The following is a 23076-nucleotide window of genomic DNA, read 5'->3' on the forward strand; positions in this document are numbered from 1 at the left end:
TTTAGGTGATTCTATAACAGATAAGAGTAACTTTTATCATGAATACATTCATATTAAAATGATAGATAATGTCAGTTTCTGAGTGTGTTATGGATTCAGTTCATATACTGTATTAAAGAAAAACATAGAAGTGTCCTTACTTCTAAGTATAACTGAAACAAGCTTATTCGACAAATTCAAGTCACCCACCAGTGTCTCATAAAGCTTCTTTAATAAGAGGCCTGGTCTTTGACTTTAATAGTCACCTCAGATCAGGGCATATTATACATTTTGTACTGTTTCATTCACTTTTCATAATTTACCAAGAAACAGTTTCCATTTCCAAAATATTCTAAGATCTTTTAGATTTTAAGGAAGCATTCAAATTATGATAAGTACACATTTATCTTGGTACTCAGTTAAATTATCATTATAAAGGGTATTAACTCTGTATGTTACTGTCAGGCAATTTCCATGTTGAAAATTTTTCAAGATGTAACAGCTTCTTAACTTTCTTTAAGATCACTGAATAAGTATGATGGGAACTATATAATAATTGATGTGATAACAATTCATGTATACATACCAGAATTATTACTCTTGTCATTGTTCTTTTCCATCTCCTGTCTAACTTCTATGACAGTCATCTTTTCTAAAAATTGAAAAAAAAAGAATCTGAATGACCATTAATGAACTTTTTGCTGCATTTTTAAATGTTAACTGTTTTTCCTGAAATTGAAGGTTTTTTCCTCTCAACATCATATGGAATAAAAAGTTCTTAAATATTTTGAGAATTCTTGCTGGTTAGATACTATCATACAGTATATAGATAATTGATGTGATAACAATTCATGTATACATACCAGAATTATTACTCTTGTACTTCTTCTTTTCCATCTCCTGTCTGACTTCTATGACAGTCATCTTTTCTAAAAATTGAAAAAAAAAAAGAATCTGAATGACCATTAATGAACTTTTTGCTGCATTTTTAAATGTTAATTGTTTTTCCTGAAATTAAAAGTTTTTTTCTCTCAACATTATATGGAGTAAAAAGTTATTAAATATTTTGAGAATTCTTGCTGGTTAGATAATATCATACAGTATATAGATAATATGTGTACCTGACAGTATATTGGTCCTTTTCCTCTTGTTGCTTTTCTTACATGATGGCCTAGTTGCTTCTGTAATACAAAAATGCAGTCAAAATCAATTATCATGGCCGAATAATGCGCATGACAACTGTTTAACACTAAAGATATATATTTAAGTACAAGGTCAAAGTGTGTCACAAATACAAACCAATACATTTTACAGTATTAATGCTTCATATGCAGATAACATTTTGTTTACTTGAGCCTATGTCACAGTATTGAAAGCAGTTTCCAAAATGTAATGTTAAATACTCACCGTCATTTACAGAAATTCTCTGGAATTGGTCTGAAAATAGATTAATTCCCATTCATTAATTAACAAATTGCAATAAAACTGGTACTGTTTGCAAATGCGCCAATATATTTCCCACGTTAGTAGAAAGGAGTATATTTTCTCGTTAATGGTTGGATTTTTACCAGATCCTAATCCTACTGTTAATGGCTGGCATTTTTATGTTATACAAAACATATCATATATGTGTATGTTGTCTTGAAAATATACTTTTAATGACTCCTTACGTTTGATTGTACGTTTCCTCTTGGCTCTTGTTGGCAGTTTTTTAAGAAGAGGTCCAGGGGACAATTTTCGTTTTTTGGATGGTCTCTTTGGAGGAATATTCACCAACAGCAATGAACCATTAATTGGCAGGGCAACCTTCTCGGAGTTGCTTTGCTGCAGAGGACAGATGTTTTCTTGCCTCTTCCATAGCCTGCACGGAATCAGCAATGTACGTGAGATTGTATAAATCTTTCAAGATTTGCCTGACCTTCCTGGCAGAGTCAGAAAGAGAAGGACCTTGCGGCTGCTGTGGCTCTGTGATGGTGTTATCTAGGTCTTTACAAGGTGCACATGCTGTTGTAGAATGCTCCACTTCTTGTATGTTAAAAAGTTGATCTTTCGGCAGCTTGACACAATCCTCATCAATGATAAAATGAGGATTGTTCATGTAGAAGTTTGGCAAAGAGTTCCATGTGATGTTATTGATGTGGCATATCAAAGCACAGAAATGCTTACAGGGGAAATGTGTTTTCTTGAATGCCCTACAGTCACAAGATGGCATGGTGTGACTGGATTCATCACCTAGGTTAATACGATAGAAGTGAGACTGGCGGTTAGATGACTGCACTAGAAACTCTTTCTCAGTTACCATTGTGACCATGTCTGAAGTGATGTCCGAACATCTAACCGTTGCTTCACGAATATGTTGTACAAGGTATTATGGGCCGGTTATGAAGCTCTTTTGGAACAGAGCCTGATGGTTCCCTCCAACCAGCTCACATTGTGACATTGCTCTCCAGGTACCTGGGGAAAATGTAATTATTTACCAGTAAAAATTTGTTAAATTTGAAAATAAAGTGGATTGCATCACTGATTGAATCGAAATATCTCCCTTATATACAATAGAATGTAAACATCAAGTATGATATATAAATCATTTAAGTATTGGTTGTCATATTTCGACATGCATTGGGTGTTCTAGCATAGCCAATGCTAGTAACATTGGTATGTTACACACCAATGCATGTCAAAAGTATGACAACCAATGCTTATATTTACATTTAAATACTCATTCCCACTATAAAAAAGGGTGAAAAATAAATTGTGAAAATAAAAGTTATACGTTTGTTTAGTGAAAAATATAATTTGATGAAACAGCCAATTATTGTATGTATTTATCTATATGTATGATAGAAAAATGTACTGAAAATATTACCAAAATTATAGTAAATTTAACCAATTCTTGTCGAATGACATTGTCACAATCATGCCTACAGGATACGAAATTGCTAAAAATCAACCCAGCCCTGTTAGAGAAAAATACATAGATATACATAATAATATGTTTGAAAATTAAGAAAAAAGAAATGATTTTAGGTGTGGGATCTAATCTAAATAGTTAGTGAGTTTCTATGACAGTGCAGAGGATAGATCTAGAGTGCTGCAAGTTGGAGAAGAACATATTAGAAATCATTAGTTGGATTTTATATTCATACACAATATGTCAATTACCATGCATTGTGCTGACATAATGGAATTGGGATATGCAGAGGAGAAATGGTATTTACAATCATGCAATGGATATTAGTGTAATATTGTACCAGACACCAAAGCAAAGCTGACACCAACACCAAGCCACACAAAATACTTATACTTACATACCAATAAAATCAATAATTTTTGAGCCTGAATGTGAAGAAAGCAGTTTTGAAATTATTTCATATTCTTATAAAATGATGAAAAACCACAGTTTACCAATCAATAACAAAATAACTAAATTTTTTTTAGAAATATATGCAATGTTTTAAAGTTGATTTACATCTTGGAAAATATTAAACCATATTTCAGTTATGTTCACTTAAAGATGCTCCACCGCCGACAGAGCATAAATGATATCCATCACTTGAACAATAATTGGTGTTTAATCGTGTATATATATGTCTAATTAACACAAAAATATATATAAAATAAATTATTTTGCCTTTGGTCCATGCGCAATCAGTAACTTATTCCATATAGGATATAGTTCCACGGAATTTTTTCGGGATGCAATTAATGATTTTTTGTAATTTTAACTTGAAGTAAAATGAGAAGCTCAAACTTTTCAATGGTGGTAATGGTGTAAAGTAAGTAACTTTTGTAACTGATGAAAAGTACTAAATCGTCTGCTCATGTTTTTGATAGTGAAAAAATACCATTTGTCAGCGGTGGAGCATCTTTAATGAATCAAATGTGTGAAATTTTATACTCATATCATAACATACTTGCGATAGGAATCCACAAAGAAGTCCTCCACGAGCAGAGTCATGAGACTTGATACAGTCTTCATAGGGAGAGATGACAGGTATTCATATTTAAAAACCTCGTTCTGTGCCTCCACACCATTGTTGCTATTGACAACCAGAGTAAGTTCATCCCGTCGGTATGTCCAGACCCACATCTTCAAATTGATATCAACCGGAATAAATTGTTAAACAAGAAATGTTTGTAAAACCATCATATGAAATGCAAGTAGAATTCTACAAGACGCAACAGGACATCATTTCATATGTTTCATTTCATTTATATTGAATACTATTGCCTTTATATAACCTGGTCATAGATCAAACAACTGCATTCCTTAATGTAATGTCTTGCAGAATGGAATGGCATTGCATGTCATTGTCTAGTGTTACAAATAAAGGATATTACATGAGTGGTTATTAATAGAAATGATAACTGAATTTTCGAAATTTTGTCTATATTTAAAAAAGACAGTAGAAATCTGATGTGACTTTTCCATTTGCTGTCAGACAATCATGCAAAGTCATATAAAGATTATGACATTAAAACTTCCTATGATGTCATAATAGTGTCATTACAGATGTGTCTTACGATACTTATGACATGGTCGTATAACATGGCTATAGAAGGGCCAGTTATACATTAAATAACAAATTAAATGTAATATGATTTGTAGATTTTTACTTTACCTTGTGTTTGTCATTTGCAAGCCACGTACTGTCCATTGATGTAATTTTGTAGCTTTGCTTGGGTTTTCCAAACCTGGCTTTCATGAAGACGTGTCAAATTTTGTTGAAATTCATCTTCAGTGAAAGACTCTGCAACAGCCTGCAAAATAGCAAGGTCATTCGTTTAAACAAACTTTGTAGTCCTTCATGCCGACACATGACTGGCCCAATATCAGGACTCTGAACCTCGTAGTTATTCACAAGCTCAAAAGATTTTAGCCATATTAAACATAGCTGCAATATTGTAGCTCAAAAGACTTTTAGACAGAAAATGGTGTCGTCTTTAGAGCTACAATTGGTGCCTATTACTTCTAATGGAGCAAAGTAATGATTATACAAACCATTATAAAACTTGCATTTTATCATACTTTTTTGATATCGCTTACCTACTAGGGAATAAAACTGAACTATATAAATATCAAATTCTCATCGATCATTATTTTTTTTATATAATACATGTGAAGGTCTTTCTGAAGGGAATTTATACGGCAAGTCCACAAGCTGTCAATTTTATGTCTTGTGAGCGGTACTGTATATATTAAGAATGGTAGTTATGTTTGTTTTAGACAAAAATAATATGTAAATGCATGTATACTCTTAAAATAATTAGAAACCTACAAAAAAGTATAGAAAATTGTGCCCGAGTGATTTTCGAAGGCAGTGCTCCACTACGACACATAGGGACCAATTCGTACCCGGCCGAAAGGTATAGTAGGCCGGGTACGTATATTCGTTCTATATTAAACCATGTGAACTTGAATGGGGGTCAAGGTCATTCCGTTCAGCAATTTTGGTAGCCCTTCATCCCTGCATGCTACAGGTCAAATATCAGTACCCTAGACCTTTCGGTTATTGAGAAGAAGTCTCTTATGCAAGGTGTACGGTGCATGACGACTGACGATGTATGATGAAGATAGGTCATTCTGAAGTCACATATGTAGATTTTTGTCTCTGCAAAATTATAGTATGAGTACAATGAGGGGGAAATATCATCATGACCAGGCCCCAGGATCATGAAACAGTCTTAGACTTAAGATTTTGCTTAGCCAATCAAGAATGATGTAACCTTTCATATATTTTTACGTATTATTGCTAAAATAAAGTTTGATGTGGTATAAAATGTACTTTTGATTATTTTATTTATGATAACATGAGGAACTATATTACATTTGGAAAATATCCGCTGTTCCGGTAATTGTACCTGCTGACGTCAGCTATGTGACTAGTGGCAAATTTAAACGCATTATTAGCGACGTTTCTTCAAAAAATAGTTGAATGTAAATATAAGCAATAAACAGTTGCTAACGGGCGACATTCAATTTATCTGTCACCCAAATTGTATTCATATTGACTATATACTACCATTTGGTAACTGTTCTTCGGAACACTTCTCGAGTTTACCCACAAGCACAACATTACATAATTTGCATAATGTAGTCACGATATGTAAAGTCGAGAAGCGTTCCGAGAGAAAAATGAACATGGCGGTGACGGTTAAAGTAAGTGAGCTACACGATGTTTAAATGCAGTTTCTACAAAGTACGGGTCATGCCATCTCCAAAGGAGATTGTGGATGAACACAGTTATGGGTACTGTTTACCACCACAAGCGTAGATTTTGTGATTTTGGCTTGGTTTTTGAGGTGCCCAATAGAGCCGAGACAACATTTCGACCGGACAGGGAATTGTCTACCTAGCATATTTTTCGTAAATTTCCCAATTCATCAAGCCATAACTTCGTCAATACTTGGCCAATTTTGTTCATCAAGCACTCAATGGAAAGATAAATTATTTCCCTTTAAGGTAAGATATCCGTCAATGTTGTATAGAACCCATTTATTAAAATAATCACGGTTTTAAAAAAATAGGTCTGTTTTTCTCGACCGCCGAGTTCATACCCTTGATACTATAATATATATATGTATACTCTTGGTTAAAAATTTTCGTGCCAGGTCCCTGTGCTTAAGATTGTTTCATGATCTTGGAGCCTGATGACCTAAAAACTTACTTTTAGAAGATTGGATGTCTGCTCCTGGCTTAGTAACACCATGCTTTGATGCAATCAACCACCTGTGCCAAGCTTGTTTCCGATGGAAGTCACATATGTAGATTTTTGACTCTGCAAATTTATAGTACAATGAATGGGAAATATCAGATACATTTCAGGTATACACGTATCAGGTACATGTATGATTTCAGCAATTCACTAATTCAGCTATATTGTACAGTTAAAGAATGGGTGTGAGGGATATAGCAAGTATATATATATATTTGTATGGTCAATGTACATAGCCTTTATTAAAACACACATTTGGAATAAAAACAAATTCAACATCAACTGCTTTGCAGATAATTCAATTTGTTTCAAGAGCAACTCAATTCATCACCCCATGAAATCGACCAAAGCAAGATTCAATTCCTATATTTCAATTCAATACTAGCGCATTATGAAGATTGTCTGCAAAAGCTCTGGCATCTATATAGACCCTAGATGCCATAGGAAGATAGATTTTAATGCTTAAATAAGATATCACTTACCAGGGAACACACTGTGAATAGCATTGGCTTCTACCTCTGAGGAGTCTATCATAAATCCTTTACAGGTCCATGCTGAGTTGTTATCTTTGATGACTTGCAAAGCTTCAGCAACAGAGCTGGAGTCCTCCCTCTCGGTGATAAAAGCTCCCACAACACAAAACCCACCATTGGTCTGCACACAAAGGAAAAACAAAGGCAAAGCATACTTAGTTGTTCTGTATGTGGCATCCAGATACACCAGCTCGTTTCCATATCTAGCAAGTAAATTTCTCTGCCATTTAGACTGGTAAATAACCAGGAGAGACTCTTCCTCATTGACCATAAGGCAACCATCATCGTCTTCAGAGTCGTCATCTATGACAGGGCGCTTTACAATGGAAGATTTACGAAAAGTCTACGAGTCATCAGGGTGGTCTTCTTGCCAGACATGTATTTTCTTTGCCAAGTCCTCCTGGTCTATCAGACTGTGTAGTGTTTTACGCCTCTGACGGTACATTATCTTCCTCAGATCCTCCCTGCTTGGATAAAACCTTCGGTTGATGGCTCTGGGCATCTCCCGCTCCCTGAACAGATCTTTGACGAATATCTTCAGGTGTCGGTGCATTTCTTTTGGGCTATAAACACCCTCATTGACAAGCGTCCGGATTTTCCTGAGAACTCGTTCATCAATAGGAGACTTCAGATCAGCAGCCTGCAATACAGTGTATATCAGAGATAAAAAAAGCAATATGATGGGACAGATAAATATATTTGGTGATTTTACATTTACTGTACTATAGCATTTAGAGTAGTTTTTTAAATGACAGAACCAGAATACATGTACATAATGTAGAGTGTCTATCTGGTTTTATATGTTGTGGTTTAGTGATTGACAACAGATAGGACCAGAATACAAGGTGTTGGGTGTATATCTGGTTGTATCTGTTGTGGTTTAGTAAATGACAACAGATAGGACCAGAATACAAGGTGTAGAGTGTATATCTGGTTGTATCTGTTGTGGTTTAGTAAATGAAAACAGATAAGACCAGAATACAAGGTGTTGGGTGTATATCTGGTTGTATCTGTTGTGGTTTAGTAAATGACAACAGATAGGACCAGAATACAAGGTGTAGAGTGTATATCTGGTTGTATCTGTTGTGGTTTAGTAAATGACAACAGATAAGACCAGAATACAAGGTGTTGGGTGTATATCTGGTTGTATCTGTTGTGGTTTAGTAAATGACAACAGATAGGACCAGAATACAAGGTGTAGAGTGTATATCTGGTTGTATCTGTTGTGGTTTAGTAAATGAAAACTGATAAGACCAGAATACAAGGTGTTGGGTGTATATCTGGTTGTATCTGTTGTGGTTTAGTAAATGACAACAGATAGGACCAGAATACAAGGTGTAGAGTGTATATCTGGTTGTATCTGTTGTGGTTTAGTAAATGACAACAGATAAGACCAGAATACAAGGTGTTGAGTGTATATCTGGTTGTATCTGTTGTGGTTTAGTAAATGACAACAGATAGGACCAGAATACAAGGTGTAGAGTGTATATCTGGTTGTATCTGTTGTGGTTTAGTAAATGACAACAGATAGGACCAGAATACAAGGTGTAGAGTGTATATCTGGTTGTATCTGTTGTGGTTTAGTAAACGACAACAGATAGGACCAGAATACAAGGTGTAGAGTGTATATCTGGTTGTATCTGTTGTGGTTTAGTAAATGACAACAGATAGGACCAGAATACAAGGTGTTGGGTGTATATCTGGTTGTATCTGTTGTGGTTTAGTAAATGACAACAGATAGGACCAGAATACAAGGTGTAGAGTGTATATCTGGTTGTATCTGTTGTGGTTTAGTAAATGACAACAGATAGGACCAGAATACAAGGTGTTGGGTGTATATCTGGTTGTATCTGTTGTGGTTTAGTAAATGACAACAGATAGGACCAGAATACAAGGTGTAGAGTGTATATCTGGTTGTATCTGTTGTGGTTTAGTAAATGACAACAGATAGGACCAGAATACAAGGTGTGGAGTGTATATCTGGTTGTATCTGTTGTGGTTTAGTAAACGACAACAGATAGGACCAGAATACAAGGTGTAGAGTGTATATCTGGTTGTATCTGTTGTGGTTTAGTAAATGACAACAGATAGGACCAGAATACAAGGTGTAGAGTGTATATCTGGTTGTATCTGTTGTGGTTTAGTAAATGACAACAGATAAGACCAGAATACAGGTGTGTAGAGTGTATATCTGGTTGTATCTGTTGTGGTTTAGTAAATGACAACAGATAGGACCAGAATACAAGGTGTAGAGTGTATATCTGGTTGTATCTGTTGTGGTTTAGTAAATGACAACAGATAGGACCAGAATACAAGGTGTTGGGTGTATATCTGGTTGTATCTGTTGTGGTTTAGTAAATGACAACAGATAGGACCAGAATACAAGGTGTTGGGTGTATATCTGGTTGTATCTGTTGTGGTTTAGTAAATGACAACAGATAGGACCAGAATACAAGGTGTAGAGTGTATATCTGGTTGTATCTGTTGTGGTTTAGTAAATGACAACAGATAGGACCAGAATACAAGGTGTAGAGTGTATATCTGGTTGTATCTGTTGTGGTTTAGTAAACGACAACAGATAGGACCAGAATACAAGGTGTAGAGTGTATATCTGGTTGTATCTGTTGTGGTTTAGTAAATGACAACAGATAGGACCAGAATACAAGGTGTTGGGTGTATATCTGGTTGTATCTGTTGTGGTTTAGTAAATGACAACAGATAGGACCAGAATACAAGGTGTTGGGTGTATATCTGGTTGTATCTGTTGTGGTTTAGTAAATGACAACAGATAGGACCAGAATACAAGGTGTAGAGTGTATATCTGGTTGTATCTGTTGTGGTTTAGTAAATGACAACAGATAAGACCAGAATACAAGGTGTTGGGTGTATATCTGGTTGTATCTGTTGTGGTTTAGTAAATGACAACAGATAGGACCAGAATACAAGGTGTAGAGAGTATATCTGGTTGTATCTGTTGTGGTTTAGTAAATGACAACAGATAGGACCAGAATACAAGGTGTAGAGTGTATATCTGGTTGTATCTGTTGTGGTTTAGTAAATGACAACAGATAGGACCAGAATACAAGGTGTAGAGTGTATATCTGGTTGTATCTGTTGTGGTTTAGTAAATGACAACAGATAGGACCAGAAATACAAGGTGTAGAGTGTATATCTGGTTGTATCTGTTGTGGTTTAGTAAATGACAACAGATAGGACCAGAATACAAGGTGTTGGGTGTATATCTGGTTGTATCTGTTGTGGTTTAGTAAATGACAACAGATAGGACCAGAATACAAGGTGTAGAGTGTATATCTGGTTGTATCTGTTGTGGTTTAGTAAATGACAACAGATAGGACCAGAATACAAGGTGTAGAGTGTATATCTGGTTGTATCTGTTGTGGTTTAGTAAATGACAACAGATAAGACCAGAATACAAGGTGTAGAGTGTATATCTGGTTGTATCTGTTGTGGTTTAGTAAATGACAACAGATAAGACCAGAATACAAGGTGTGTAGAGTGTATATCTGGTTGTATCTGTTGTGGTTTAGTAAATGACAACAGATAGGACCAGAATACAAGGTGTAGAGTGTATATCTGGTTGTATCTGTTGTGGTTTAGTAAATGACAACAGATAGGACCAGAATACAAGGTGTTGGGTGTATATCTGGTTGTATCTGTTGTGGTTTAGTAAATGACAACAGATAGGACCAGAATACAAGGTGTAGAGTGTATATCTGGTTGTATCTGTTTGTGGTTTAGTAAATGACAAACAGATAGGACCAGAATACAAGGTGTAGAGTGTATATCTGGTTGTATCTGTTGTGGTTTAGTAAATGACAACAGATAGGACCAGAATACAAGGTGTAGAGTGTATATCTGGTTGTATCTGTTGTGGTTTAGTAAATGACAACAGATAGGACCAGAATACAAGGTGTAGAGTGTATATCTGGTTGTATCTGTTGTGGTTTAGTAAATGACAACAGATAGGACCAGAATACAAGGTGTTGGGTGTATATCTGGTTGTATCTGTTGTGGTTTAGTAAATGACAACAGATAGGACCAGAATACAAGGTGTTGGGTGTATATCTGGTTGTATCTGTTGTGGTTTAGTAAATGACAACAGATAGGACCAGAATACAAGGTGTAGAGTGTATATCTGGTTGTATCTGTTGTGGTTTAGTAAATGACAACAGATAGGACCAGAATACAAGGTGTAGAGTGTATATCTGGTTGTATCTGTTGTGGTTTAGTAAATGACAACAGATAGGACCAGAATACAAGGTGTTGGGTGTATATCTGGTTGTATCTGTTGTGGTTTAGTAAATGACAACAGATAGGACCAGAATACAAGGTGTTGGGTGTATATCTGGTTGTATCTGTTGTGGTTTAGTAAATGACAACAGATAGGACCAGAATACAAGGTGTTGGGTGTATATCTGGTTGTATCTGTTGTGGTTTAGTAAATGACAACAGATAGGACCAGAATACAAGGTGTAGAGTGTATATCTGGTTGTATCTGTTGTGGTTTAGTAAATGACAACAGATAAGACCAGAATACAAGGTGTAGAGAGTATATCTGGTTGTATCTGTTGTGGTTTAGTAAACGACAACAGATAGGACCAGAATACAAGGTGTAGAGTGTATATCTGGTTGTATCTGTTGTGGTTTAGTAAATGACAACAGATAGGACCAGAATACAAGGTGTAGAGTGTATATCTGGTTGTATCTGTTGTGGTTTAGTAAATGACAACAGATAGGACCAGAATACAAGGTGTAGAGTGTATATCTGGTTGTATCTGTTGTGGTTTAGTAAATGACAACAGATAAGACCAGAATACAAGGTGTAGAGTGTATATCTGGTTGTATCTGTTGTGGTTTAGTAAATGACAACAGATAAGACCAGAATACAAGGTGTAGAGTGTATATCTGGTTGTATCTGTTGTGGTTTAGTAAATGACAACAGATAGGACCAGAATACAAGGTGTAGAGTGTATATCTGGTTGTATCTGTTGTGGTTTAGTAAATGACAACAGATAGGACCAGAATACAAGGTGTAGAGTGTATATCTGGTTGTATCTGTTGTGGTTTAGTAAATGACAACAGATAGGACCAGAATACAAGGTGTTGGGTGTATATCTGGTTGTATCTGTTGTGGTTTAGTAAATGAAAACTGATAAGACCAGAATACAAGGTGTTGGGTGTATATCTGGTTGTATCTGTTGTGGTTTAGTAAATGACAACAGATAGGACCAGAATACAAGGTGTAGAGTGTATATCTGGTTGTATCTGTTGTGGTTTAGTAAATGACAACAGATAGGACCAGAATACAAGGTGTTGGGTGTATATCTGGTTGTATCTGTTGTGGTTTAGTAAATGACAACAGATAGGACCAGAATACAAGGTGTAGAGTGTATATCTGGTTGTATCTGTTGTGGTTTAGTAAATGACAACAGATAGGACCAGAATACAAGGTGTAGAGAGTATATCTGGTTGTATCTGTTGTGGTTTAGTAAATGACAACAGATAGGACCAGAATACAAGGTGTAGAGTGTATATCTGGTTGTATCTGTTGTGGTTTAGTAAATGACAACAGATAGGACCAGAATACAAGGTGTTGGGTGTATATCTGGTTGTATCTGTTGTGGTTTAGTAAATGACAACAGATAGGACCAGAATACAAGGTGTAGAGTGTATATCTGGTTGGACATAAACATCTTCTGTATAATCACTTTCTAAGATATTGGTTCAAGTGCTAAGCTATATTAACAACATATGTGTTATGTGATTTTTTTAACAAAATCCTCCAATTTACAGCGTTGTTATCAAGACAGGTAGGCCTCCGTATTAAAAATAACTACCAAATATGTATAAAGTACAAGCAAAATACCTTCAACATTCGATTTCCAGTCAAAAACATGCAGATTGGGTTCAGTCAAATGGTGTCCAGGGACGCTGAATGATGAAAACGTCATATCCGGTTGTCATCCTATAGCATTTTACATATTTTTCAAAATTACCATTTTTCGAAAGCTACATGTCCATAAGGTCTGATTCCAAAATGGGAGTTTGCTCTCTGCATGGGTTGGTCTGGTAGTGCAAGCTATGTACTCGTATCGACGATGGGGATTCCTGTAAGAAAAAATTATGAGAATTGAAACAGTTTAGATATAAAAATTTAAATATTTCAATGAAATTTGAACCTAGACTTTTGACTTTTACTTATAACTATAGTATAGTTAGTGTACTACAGGATAATATGAACAACTGAATTAAACTTGAAGATCAGGGGGAGATAACTCATATTTCTTTACCCCCACCCCCCATTTTTGCAATATCTAGCAAAAAATATCCAGAACTGAAAATTTAAGCAAAGCAAAGTTCCAGAACTGGCCCAATACTATAGATATATAACTTAGTAATCAAAACAATATCATAAAGAAATGATTATAACATATTATGTCATAATACATCTGATATAACACAGAGAAAGTATGGTGCAGCTTATAAAATATGGATACAAAACAGCCCCAAAAATTTCAAATTTGCCCTGATTTTCTGAATGAGATGATTCTAAAATTACAAATGTATACCAATTGAAGTGAAAAAGGGAATTATCAACCTCTGAAAGATTCCAAGGACAGATAAAATCAAATCTAGAGCAACATTTGAACCCGAAAAACTGGTCAGAACTTAAGAATCCTGGCTATTAGAAAGAAAATAATTTTGAAAAATAGAATAAAGCTTATCCTTCACTCACACCATGATGTAAACTAGTCAGTTACAAGATCTGGAAGTGAAAGTTACACAATTCACCGCTAAAATTGCACCATCTCACTGTTAAATAACTCCGTTTACCAGAGACCTACAGACAATGGAAGGGAGGATAACTCGAATTTCACTCGACTATCCATCTCGAAGAAATTAATAACACTGATAATTGAACCAAAGAGGTATATAAGAGAAATATATAGAGAAAAAAGACAAATTATACTCACAAATAAATACTCAGGTCATTTATGGAAAGGTAACTCTGTCTAGTATTTTCGTGAAATGAGTTAACTCCTCTTGGCGCTGTCTTCAAGTCAGGAATAAGCTGTTAAACTTGTCGGCCCAAAAGGTACCATGTTCAAAGCTCGGCTGAAACAGAAGAAATGAATAAATAAATGATTAAATAACTAAAATGAATGAGTGAAAGTAGCTGATTAATGAACACAAAAACAGAAAGTGTTTTTATATAGATCGATTAGGTTTCATGGCCATTTAAGGATGAGTCAATTGTACTTAGAGGAACCCAGAGTACCCAAATGAAAACCACCGACCTACAGCCTGAATATGTTACCTATTCCTGACCAGTCTTAAACACTTAATATTAAAAAAGAAGGCTATACTGTATATTTTACAGTACCAAACAACATTATATCCATATGATGAATAAATACATAAAATATTTGAGTTACATGTACAGATAAATAGATTAGTGATTATGATAAATAGATAAATACAGGGAAAGAGATAATGCCTAAAGCCTAATATTATGCTTGAATAACTCCTAATCACAGTGTATCATGCCGATTCATAGAAGTTTACTAAATATCATTGAAATACACATCATATTCTAAGTCAGCTGACTTCTTACATGTACCCCCCCCCCCGCCAGGACCCTAGCCCCTGTGTCATACTGCCCCAAACCCCTGTGTCATAATCGTGACAAAAACATCTTCTGTATAATCACTTTCTGAGATATTGGTTCAAGTGCTAAGCTATATTAACAACATATGTGTAATGTGATTTTTTTAACAAAATCCTCCAATTTACAGTGTTGTTATCAAGACAGGTAGGCCTCCGTATTAAAAATAACTACCAAATATGTATAAAGTACAAGCAAAATACCTTCAACATTCGATTTCCAGTCAAAAACATGCAGATTGGGTTCAGTCAAATGGTGTCCAGGGACGCTGAATGATGAAAACGTCATATCCGGTTGTCATCCTATAGCATTTTACATATTTTTCAAAATTACCATTTTTCGAAAGCTACATGTCCATAAGGTCTGATTCCAAAATGGGAGTTTGCTCTCTGCATGGGTTGGTCTGGTAGTGCAAGCTATGTACTCGTATCGACGATGGGGATTCCTGTAAGAAAAATTATGAGAATTGAAACAGTTTAGATATAAAAATTTAAATATTTCAATGAAATTTGAACCTAGACTTTTGACTTTTACTTATAACTATAGTATAGTTAGTGTACTACAGGATAATATGAACAACTGAATTAAACTTGAAGATCAGGGGGAGATAACTCATATTCTTTACCCCCACCCCCCATTTTTGCAATATCTAGCAAAAAAATATCCAGAACTGAAAATTTAAGCAAAGCAAAGTTCCAGAACTGGCCCAATACTATAGATATATAACTTAGTAATCAAAACAATATCATAAAGAAATGATTATAACATATTATGTCATAATACATCTGATATAACACAGAGAAAGTATGGTGCAGCTTATAAAATATGGATACAAAACAGCCCCAAAAATTTCAAATTTGCCCTGATTTTCTGAATGAGATGATTCTAAAATTACAAATGTATACCAATTGAAGTGAAAAAGGGAATTATCAACCTCTGAAAGATTCCAAGGACAGATAAAATCAAATCTAGAGCAACATTTGAACCCGAAAAACTGGTCAGAACTTAAGAATCCTGGCTATTAGAAAGAAAATAATTTTGAAAAATAGAATAAAGCTTATCCTTCACTCACACCATGATGTAAACTAGTCAGTTACAAGATCTGGAAGTGAAAGTTACACAATTCACCGCTAAAATTGCACCATCTCACTGTTAAATAACTCCGTTTACCAGATACCTACAGACAATGGAAGGGAGAATAACTCGAATTTCACTCGACTAACTATTCTCGAAGATTAATTAAGTGCACTGGATAAGATGTAAACCGCGGGATATGGTATATCATGATAAATTGTGATATATAAAAAAAAGAGTACAAATGTTAATAACTCACGAAAATAGAATAGCTCAGGTCATTTAAGTGGAAAAGGTTATACCTCTGGTCTAGTATTTTCGTGAAATGGATATAACTCGCGCTTGGAGGCTTGTCTTGCAAATGTCATGTAATATTAATGCTGTTAAAGGCTTGTCGGCCCAAAAGGGTTGACCATTTTCAGCGCAGCAGCTCAGAAAACAGAAGAAAAGTAATAATGGCATATATAAATGATTAAATAACTAAAATGAATGAGTTGAAATTATCTGAATAATGAACCAAAAACACAGAAAGTGTAGTTTATATATCGATCGATTAGGTTTCATGGGCCATTATAGGGATGAGTCAATTATGTACTTAGAGGAACCCAGAGTACCCAGAATGAAAACCACCGACCTACAGTGCCTGAATATGTTACCTAATCCTGGACCAGGGGTCCGCAATAAACACTTAAAATTAAAAAAAGAAGGCTATACTGTAGTATATTTACAGTACCAAACAACACTATAGGTGCCATATTATGAATAAATACATAAAATATTTGAGTTACATGTACAGATAAATAGATTAGTGATTATGATAAATAGATAAATACAGGGAAAGAGATAATGCCTAAAGCCTAATATTATGCTTGAATAACTCCTAATCACAGTGTATCACGCCGATTCATAGAAGTTTACTAAATATCATTGAAATACACATCATATTCTAAGTCAGCTGACTTCTTACATGTACCCCCCCCCCCGGCCAGGACCCTAGCCCCTGTGTCATACTGCCCCAAACCCCTGTGTCATAATTGTGACATAAACATCTTCTGTATAATCACTTTCTAAGATATTGGTTCAAGTGCTAAGCTATATTAACAACATATGTGTAATGTGATTTTTTTAACAAAATCCTCCAATTTACAGTGTTGTTATCAAGACAGGTAGGCCTCCGTATTAAAAATAACTACCAAATATGTATAAAGTACAAGCAAAATACCTTCAACATTCGATTTCCAGTCAAAAACATGCAGATTGGGTTCAGTCAAATGGTGTCCAGGGACGCTGAATGATGAAAACGTCATATCCGGTTGTCATCCTATAGCATTTTACATATTTTTCAAAATTACCATTTTTGGAAAGCTACATGTCCATAAGGTCTGATTCCAAAATGGGAGTTTGCTCTCTGCATGGGTTGGTCTGGTAGTGCAAGCTATGTACTCGTATCGACGATGGGGATTCCTGTAAGAAAAATTATGAGAATTGAAACAGTTTAGAAATAAAAATTCCCCCCTCTATTATAGGGGGGAAACTATTGGCTAGCTGATTCTTTCCCCCCTCTCGATTATATTCTAGGGGGAAACTATTGGCTAGCTGATTCTTTCCCCCCTCTTGATTATATCTAGGGGGGAAACTATTGGCTAGCTGATTCTTTCCCCCCTCTCGATTAATTCTAGGGGGAAACTATTGGCTAGCTGATTCTTTTTACCCCTCTTGATTATATCTATATAGGGGGAAACTATTTGGCTAGCTATGCTGATTCATTCCCCCCCCCTCTTATTCTAGGGGGAAACTATTGGGGGATTCTTTCCCCCTTCTAACTATTCTAGGGGGGAAACTATTGGCTAGCTGATTCTTTCCCCCCTCTCGATTAATTCTAGGGGGAAAACTATTGGCTAGCTGATTCTTTCCCCCCCTCTTGATTATATCTAGGGGGGAAACTATTGGCTAGCTGATTCTTTCCCCCCTCTCGATTAATTCTAGGGGGAAACTATTGGCTAGCTGATTCATTCCCCCCTCTTGATTATATCTAGGGGGGAAACTATTGGCTAGCTGATTCTTTCCCCCCTCTCGATTAATTCTAGGGGGAAACTATTGGCTAGCTGATTCTTTCCCCCCTCTTGATTATATCTAGGGGGAAACTATTGGCTAGCTGATTCATTCCCCCCTCTTGATTATATCTAGGGGGGAAACTATTGGCTAGCTGATTCTTTCCCCCCTCTTGATTAATTCTAGGGGGAAACTATTGGCTAGCTGATTCTTTCCCCCCTCTCGATTAATTCTAGGGGGAAACTATTGGCTAGCTGATTCTTTCCCCCCTCTTGATTAATTCTAGGGGGAAACTATTGGCTAGCTGATTTCATCTCCCCCCTCTCGATAAAATCTAGGGGGAAACAATTGACGAGCTGATATTCCCCGAACCTTCCCCCCCCATCTATATTATAATCTAGAGGGAAAAACTAATCTCACTTGATTCTTACCCCCCCCTATTTAATATATCTAGAGGGGGTGAAACTATTAGCTAGCTGATTCGTACTTCATTCTCCCCCTCCGTTGATTAATTCAAGGGGTAACTATTGTGCTAGCTGATTTCGTTTCATTTCTATTCTTGATTTCCTTCCCTCATTCCTTTTCCCTCCCTCCTCTCGGATTAAATATCTAAGGGGGAAACTATTGACGAGTGCAGAATCTTCTCTTCCCCTCTCTTGATATATAATGCTACGGGTTGGAAAAAACTATTGGCTAGCTGAAATCTTTCTTTCCCACCACTTCTTGATTATATCTAGTACTAGGAGGGTAAAACTATTTGGCTAGCTGATTTTCTTTCCCCCCCTCACTCTAATTATATCTAGGGGAGAAAACTATTGGCTAGCTGATTCTTTCCCCCCTCTTGATTATATCTAGGGGGAAAACTATTGGCTAGCTGATTCTTTCCCCCCCTCTCGATTAATTCTAGAGGGATAAACTATTGGCTAGTTGATTCATTCCCCCCTCTCGATTATATCTAGGGGGGAAACTATTGGCTAGCTGATTCTTTTCCCCAATCTCGATATATTTTTAAGTGGGAAACTATTGGCTAACTGATTCTTTCCCAGTCTTGATTTAATTTGAGAAGGGAAAACTACTAGGTAGCTTATTCTTTCCTCCCACTCCATATATTTTGAGAGGGGTGATATAGCTAGGTGATACCCCCTCCCCTCTCGACTATTGGCTAGCTGAAGGGGGGCGGTCATCTTTCCCTCTTTTCTACTTACTTCTGGGGTGAACATGTAGGTGTGAGAATAACATGTAGTATTGCATGACTATACTTGATTCTTGCACCAAACCCTTTTTTCTCAGGAATAAATTATTGGCTTTCTCATCTGTTCTTGCTGCCCCCCGCCCCCCATACTAAAGGAAATTAAAACAAAATTAAGCCCCTTCATATTTCTAAAATTGCGTAAATGTTCAAAATATACAGATCTGTATATACAATGTATTTTTTTATTCTTAATTCTTTATATTCTTTATATAGTTATACCACTGGTAATGGAACATTGCTACATTTCAGCAAAAATATGAAATTATTGAGTTATTTGAGTCTTTATATCAATAATTCCTATTTTGATATATCAAGTAATATAGAAATTAACGAAATAATGGAACCATGATGTACTAAATTTGTTAAAAGATATAATCAAATACATATTGGAAGTTTTTCCTTAAGTTTAAAAAGTTCATTGCATTTTTACATTAATTGTCTTTGTGTAAAAAATGTTTATATTAATTTTAATTTTAACATTGAAGTGACACCTGTACACCATTGAAATAACAACATCTATATGTTGGAATAGCTCTAAGGGATGGTAATTACAAGACAATTAAATAGGTGTTGATGATTGTACTAATTAATGACTGTCACCTGATCTAACATCGGTTCACCCTAACATATCACACCTGGCTGAAGACTCTTTTGTTTAAAGCATTGTAGTCTTTAGTCACCATGTCTGAACTATATAGCTAATAGTTGCTGTTTATTGGGTATGGCTTCACACCTTGACATCAGTAAGGTCCATATTTGGTAATATTATATATACATTTGTCTGCTTTTGTGACCACTATACATTGTATACTTTTCATTGATGCAATCAGCATCATCCCACCTTGAAAAACCATGGAAGATAATTCCTACAATGAACTTGTTATATACCTCAGTAAATCAGAGTACCCTGCATATGTAACAAACATTAAAGATGCAAATAAGAAGAAATCTGAAAAAAGAAGAATTCGCATCAAAGCTAAGGGGTTCCAGTGCAAAGATGGCACCTTATACAAAGATGACAAGAAGGTACTGAGACACAATGAAGTACAAGCTGTCTTGACCAGCCTTCACTCAGGTAATTATATATTCATGTATATATATATATCTTCAAAATTATTATATTTAAAGATGCTCCACTGTCGACAAATGGTATCTTTCTCCGTCAAAAACATGAGCAGACAATTCAGTATTTTTCTTCAGTTACACCATTACCATCATTTTGAAAAGTTTGAACTTCTAATTTTACTTCAAGATAAAAATATTTACATTAATCAATGCATCCAGAAAAAATTCCGTTCTATATGGAATGGAATACTGATCTCACACACACCAAAAACAAAATAAATCATTTTATATTATTTTTTGTGTTAATTAGACATATACATTCCACACATGATTATTAACACCAATTATTGTTCAAATGACTAGTATCATTAATGCTGTCAGCTATGGAGCTTAATTTTTGAAAGCAGATGATCATTTAAAATTTATTATCTAATTTAAATTTTACTTCTGTCCGATTTTTATGTTTTTATTCAAATAGTTTCAACAAGTATGCAATTTTTGAATATATAAATTAGAACATGTTAAATTAATGTGCATATACAATGTATATCGATGTGATATACATGTACACATGCAGATGGTAATTAGCATTTGAGGTTTTGCCAGGTAAATCTGGGTATATTTAAACAGATTCTGTTTTCAAAATCAAAAAACATTAAACTTGCATGTATTTAAGTTTAATTACACAATTCAGAGGAATGTACATGCCGTAGGTGGCTTTTCATGTGCAAATGCTGCTATTTCCAAATTTTAAAGCATTTAAAAACATTTAGTATGATTGTTTTTGTGTGTGTGTTTCATTTTTACAGTATAATGATATTGATCAATCTTCTTCAAAATTCTTTTACATATTTCTTTTCTGAATAACAATAAGAAGCTCAAATTTTTCAATGATGCTTATAGTGTAGAGGAGTGTAAATTTTAAGTAAGTAACTTTTGTCTATGAAAACAAAATACTAGTTTGTACTTCACCCTTCGATATGTGTGTTTTTCTCTGGCCTATTCTACACCAACTCATGGTTTATCCTATACTTAGTTGTTGCTGGGCCCATCTCTGATAAATGTTAGAGATGTCATCCTCCCAATTCTGATACTAATGTAAGAGATGTCATCCTCCCAATTCTGATACTAATGTAAGAGATGTCACCCTCCCATCTCTAATACTTATGTTAGAGATGTCACCCTCCCATCTCTGATACTAATGTTAGAGACGTCGCCCTTCCATCTCTGATACTAATGTTAGAGATGTCACCCTCCCATCTCTGATACTAATGTTAGAGATGTCACCCTTCCATCTCTGATACTAATGTTAGAGATTTTACACTCCCATTTCTGATACTAATGTTAGGGATTTTACACTCCCATCTCTGATAACTAATGTTAGAGATTTTTACACTCCCATCTCTGATTCTAATGTTAGGGATGTCATGTTTCTGTTTGATTATTTGTTTCATAACAATTTTTTAAACATATTTGCAATTCACAGGAAAATATGCTGGTGGTCATCTAGGAAGAGACAAAACATACAAAAAGTGTCTGCAAGGATATTACTGGAAAGGCATGAAAGAGGATGTAACTTCGTTTGTTAGAGACTGTGATCAGTGTTGTAGAGTCAATCTTGGACCAGTAAAAAATGCTCCTCCACTTAATTCTATATCAGTGCCTTCCAAAGTTTGGAGCCTTGTTGGAATTGACATTGTTGGACCTTTACCAATAACGGATACTGGCAATAAATACATCGTGGCTGCAACAGACCATTTCTCAAAGTGGTCAGAAGCACGTGCCATTGGCGAGAAAACTGCTGAAATGTGGGAAAGTTCATATTGGACTGTGTCTGTAGACTAGGACCAATGGATTCTATAATCACAGACCAAGGAAAGGAGTTCACCAACAAAGTTGTAGACTTTTTAAAACAGATGAACTTCAAATTGACCACAGAATTTCCTCTGCCTACCATCCACAGACAAATGGACAGCGAGAACGTGACAACAGAACTTTGAAAGAAATGTTAAGTAAAGTAACAAATGAAAATGCGTCCGATTGGGATGTGTTGCTTCAGAGCGCATTGTTTGCCTACAGAACAAGTGTTCATTCATCTACAAAGTGTACACCATTTGAGGTGATGTATGGACGAAAGGCAAGGATTGTTCCAAACTCTGGGAAGAAGCCAACACTAGAATCATGTAAATTTGCAGATAGTGTCTTAACTAATATTGCAGATCAAAGAAAAGAGATCAACGAATGTGTCAAAAACAATATTGAGACAGCACAAGAACGACAGAAGAAAAATTATGATCGACGTCACCAATCACACAGCTCTTATCCAGTAGGATCTTCTGTTCTGATGAAAAACACGAGCAAAATTAGGAGGTTTGGATGCAAGCTTGCACCAAGGTGGGTAGGACCATACAGAGTCATTGAAACTTTAGACAAAGGACGGGTTAGACTACAGAATGCCAAAAGTAAGAAGACACTTTTCAAACATCTACCATAGCACCCACCTCAAGCTGTATACACCTGATACACAGACATCACATTGCCAGACTCCCACCAGTACTCCAAAGCGCACATTAAAGACAACAAAGAGAGCACCTCTAACTCCAAAACAAACAAGAAAGCAGACCAAGACAACATCACAAAGGCAATCACAACAGCATCATGTGAACATCACAAAGGAAACACCTGCAAAATGTATATTCAAAACACTTCCAGCTTCAG

General features: G+C 35.5%; 1 protein-coding gene and 1 long non-coding RNA gene across 2 annotated transcripts; both read right to left on the reverse strand.

Annotated features, from left to right (window-relative positions):
• Positions 1–565: 565 nt before the first annotated feature.
• Positions 566–2343, reverse strand: LOC138311306 (uncharacterized). Its single transcript, XR_011206560.1, has 5 exons — positions 1650–2343; positions 1387–1416; positions 1101–1160; positions 843–908; positions 566–631 (listed from the first exon to the last, which is right to left on the reverse strand). It is a non-coding gene; the product is annotated as an uncharacterized lncRNA (long non-coding RNA).
• Positions 2344–3289: 946 nt separating this feature from the next.
• Positions 3290–15370, reverse strand: LOC138311305 (uncharacterized). The gene is made up of 8 exons (XM_069252738.1): positions 15119–15370; positions 14224–14365; positions 13116–13357; positions 7178–7868; positions 6648–6758; positions 4602–4740; positions 3894–4069; positions 3290–3315 (listed from the first exon to the last, which is right to left on the reverse strand). Exons 4-6 carry the CDS (start codon positions 7497–7499, stop codon positions 4718–4720), a joined length of 456 nt encoding a protein of 151 aa, XP_069108839.1. The 5' UTR covers positions 7500–7868; positions 13116–13357; positions 14224–14365; positions 15119–15370; the 3' UTR covers positions 3290–3315; positions 3894–4069; positions 4602–4717.
• Positions 15371–23076: the final 7706 nt, after the last annotated feature.

This window comes from Argopecten irradians, unplaced genomic scaffold (genome assembly GCF_041381155.1).
Source record: "Argopecten irradians isolate NY unplaced genomic scaffold, Ai_NY scaffold_0017, whole genome shotgun sequence".
NCBI lineage: Eukaryota > Metazoa > Mollusca > Bivalvia > Pectinida > Pectinidae > Argopecten > Argopecten irradians.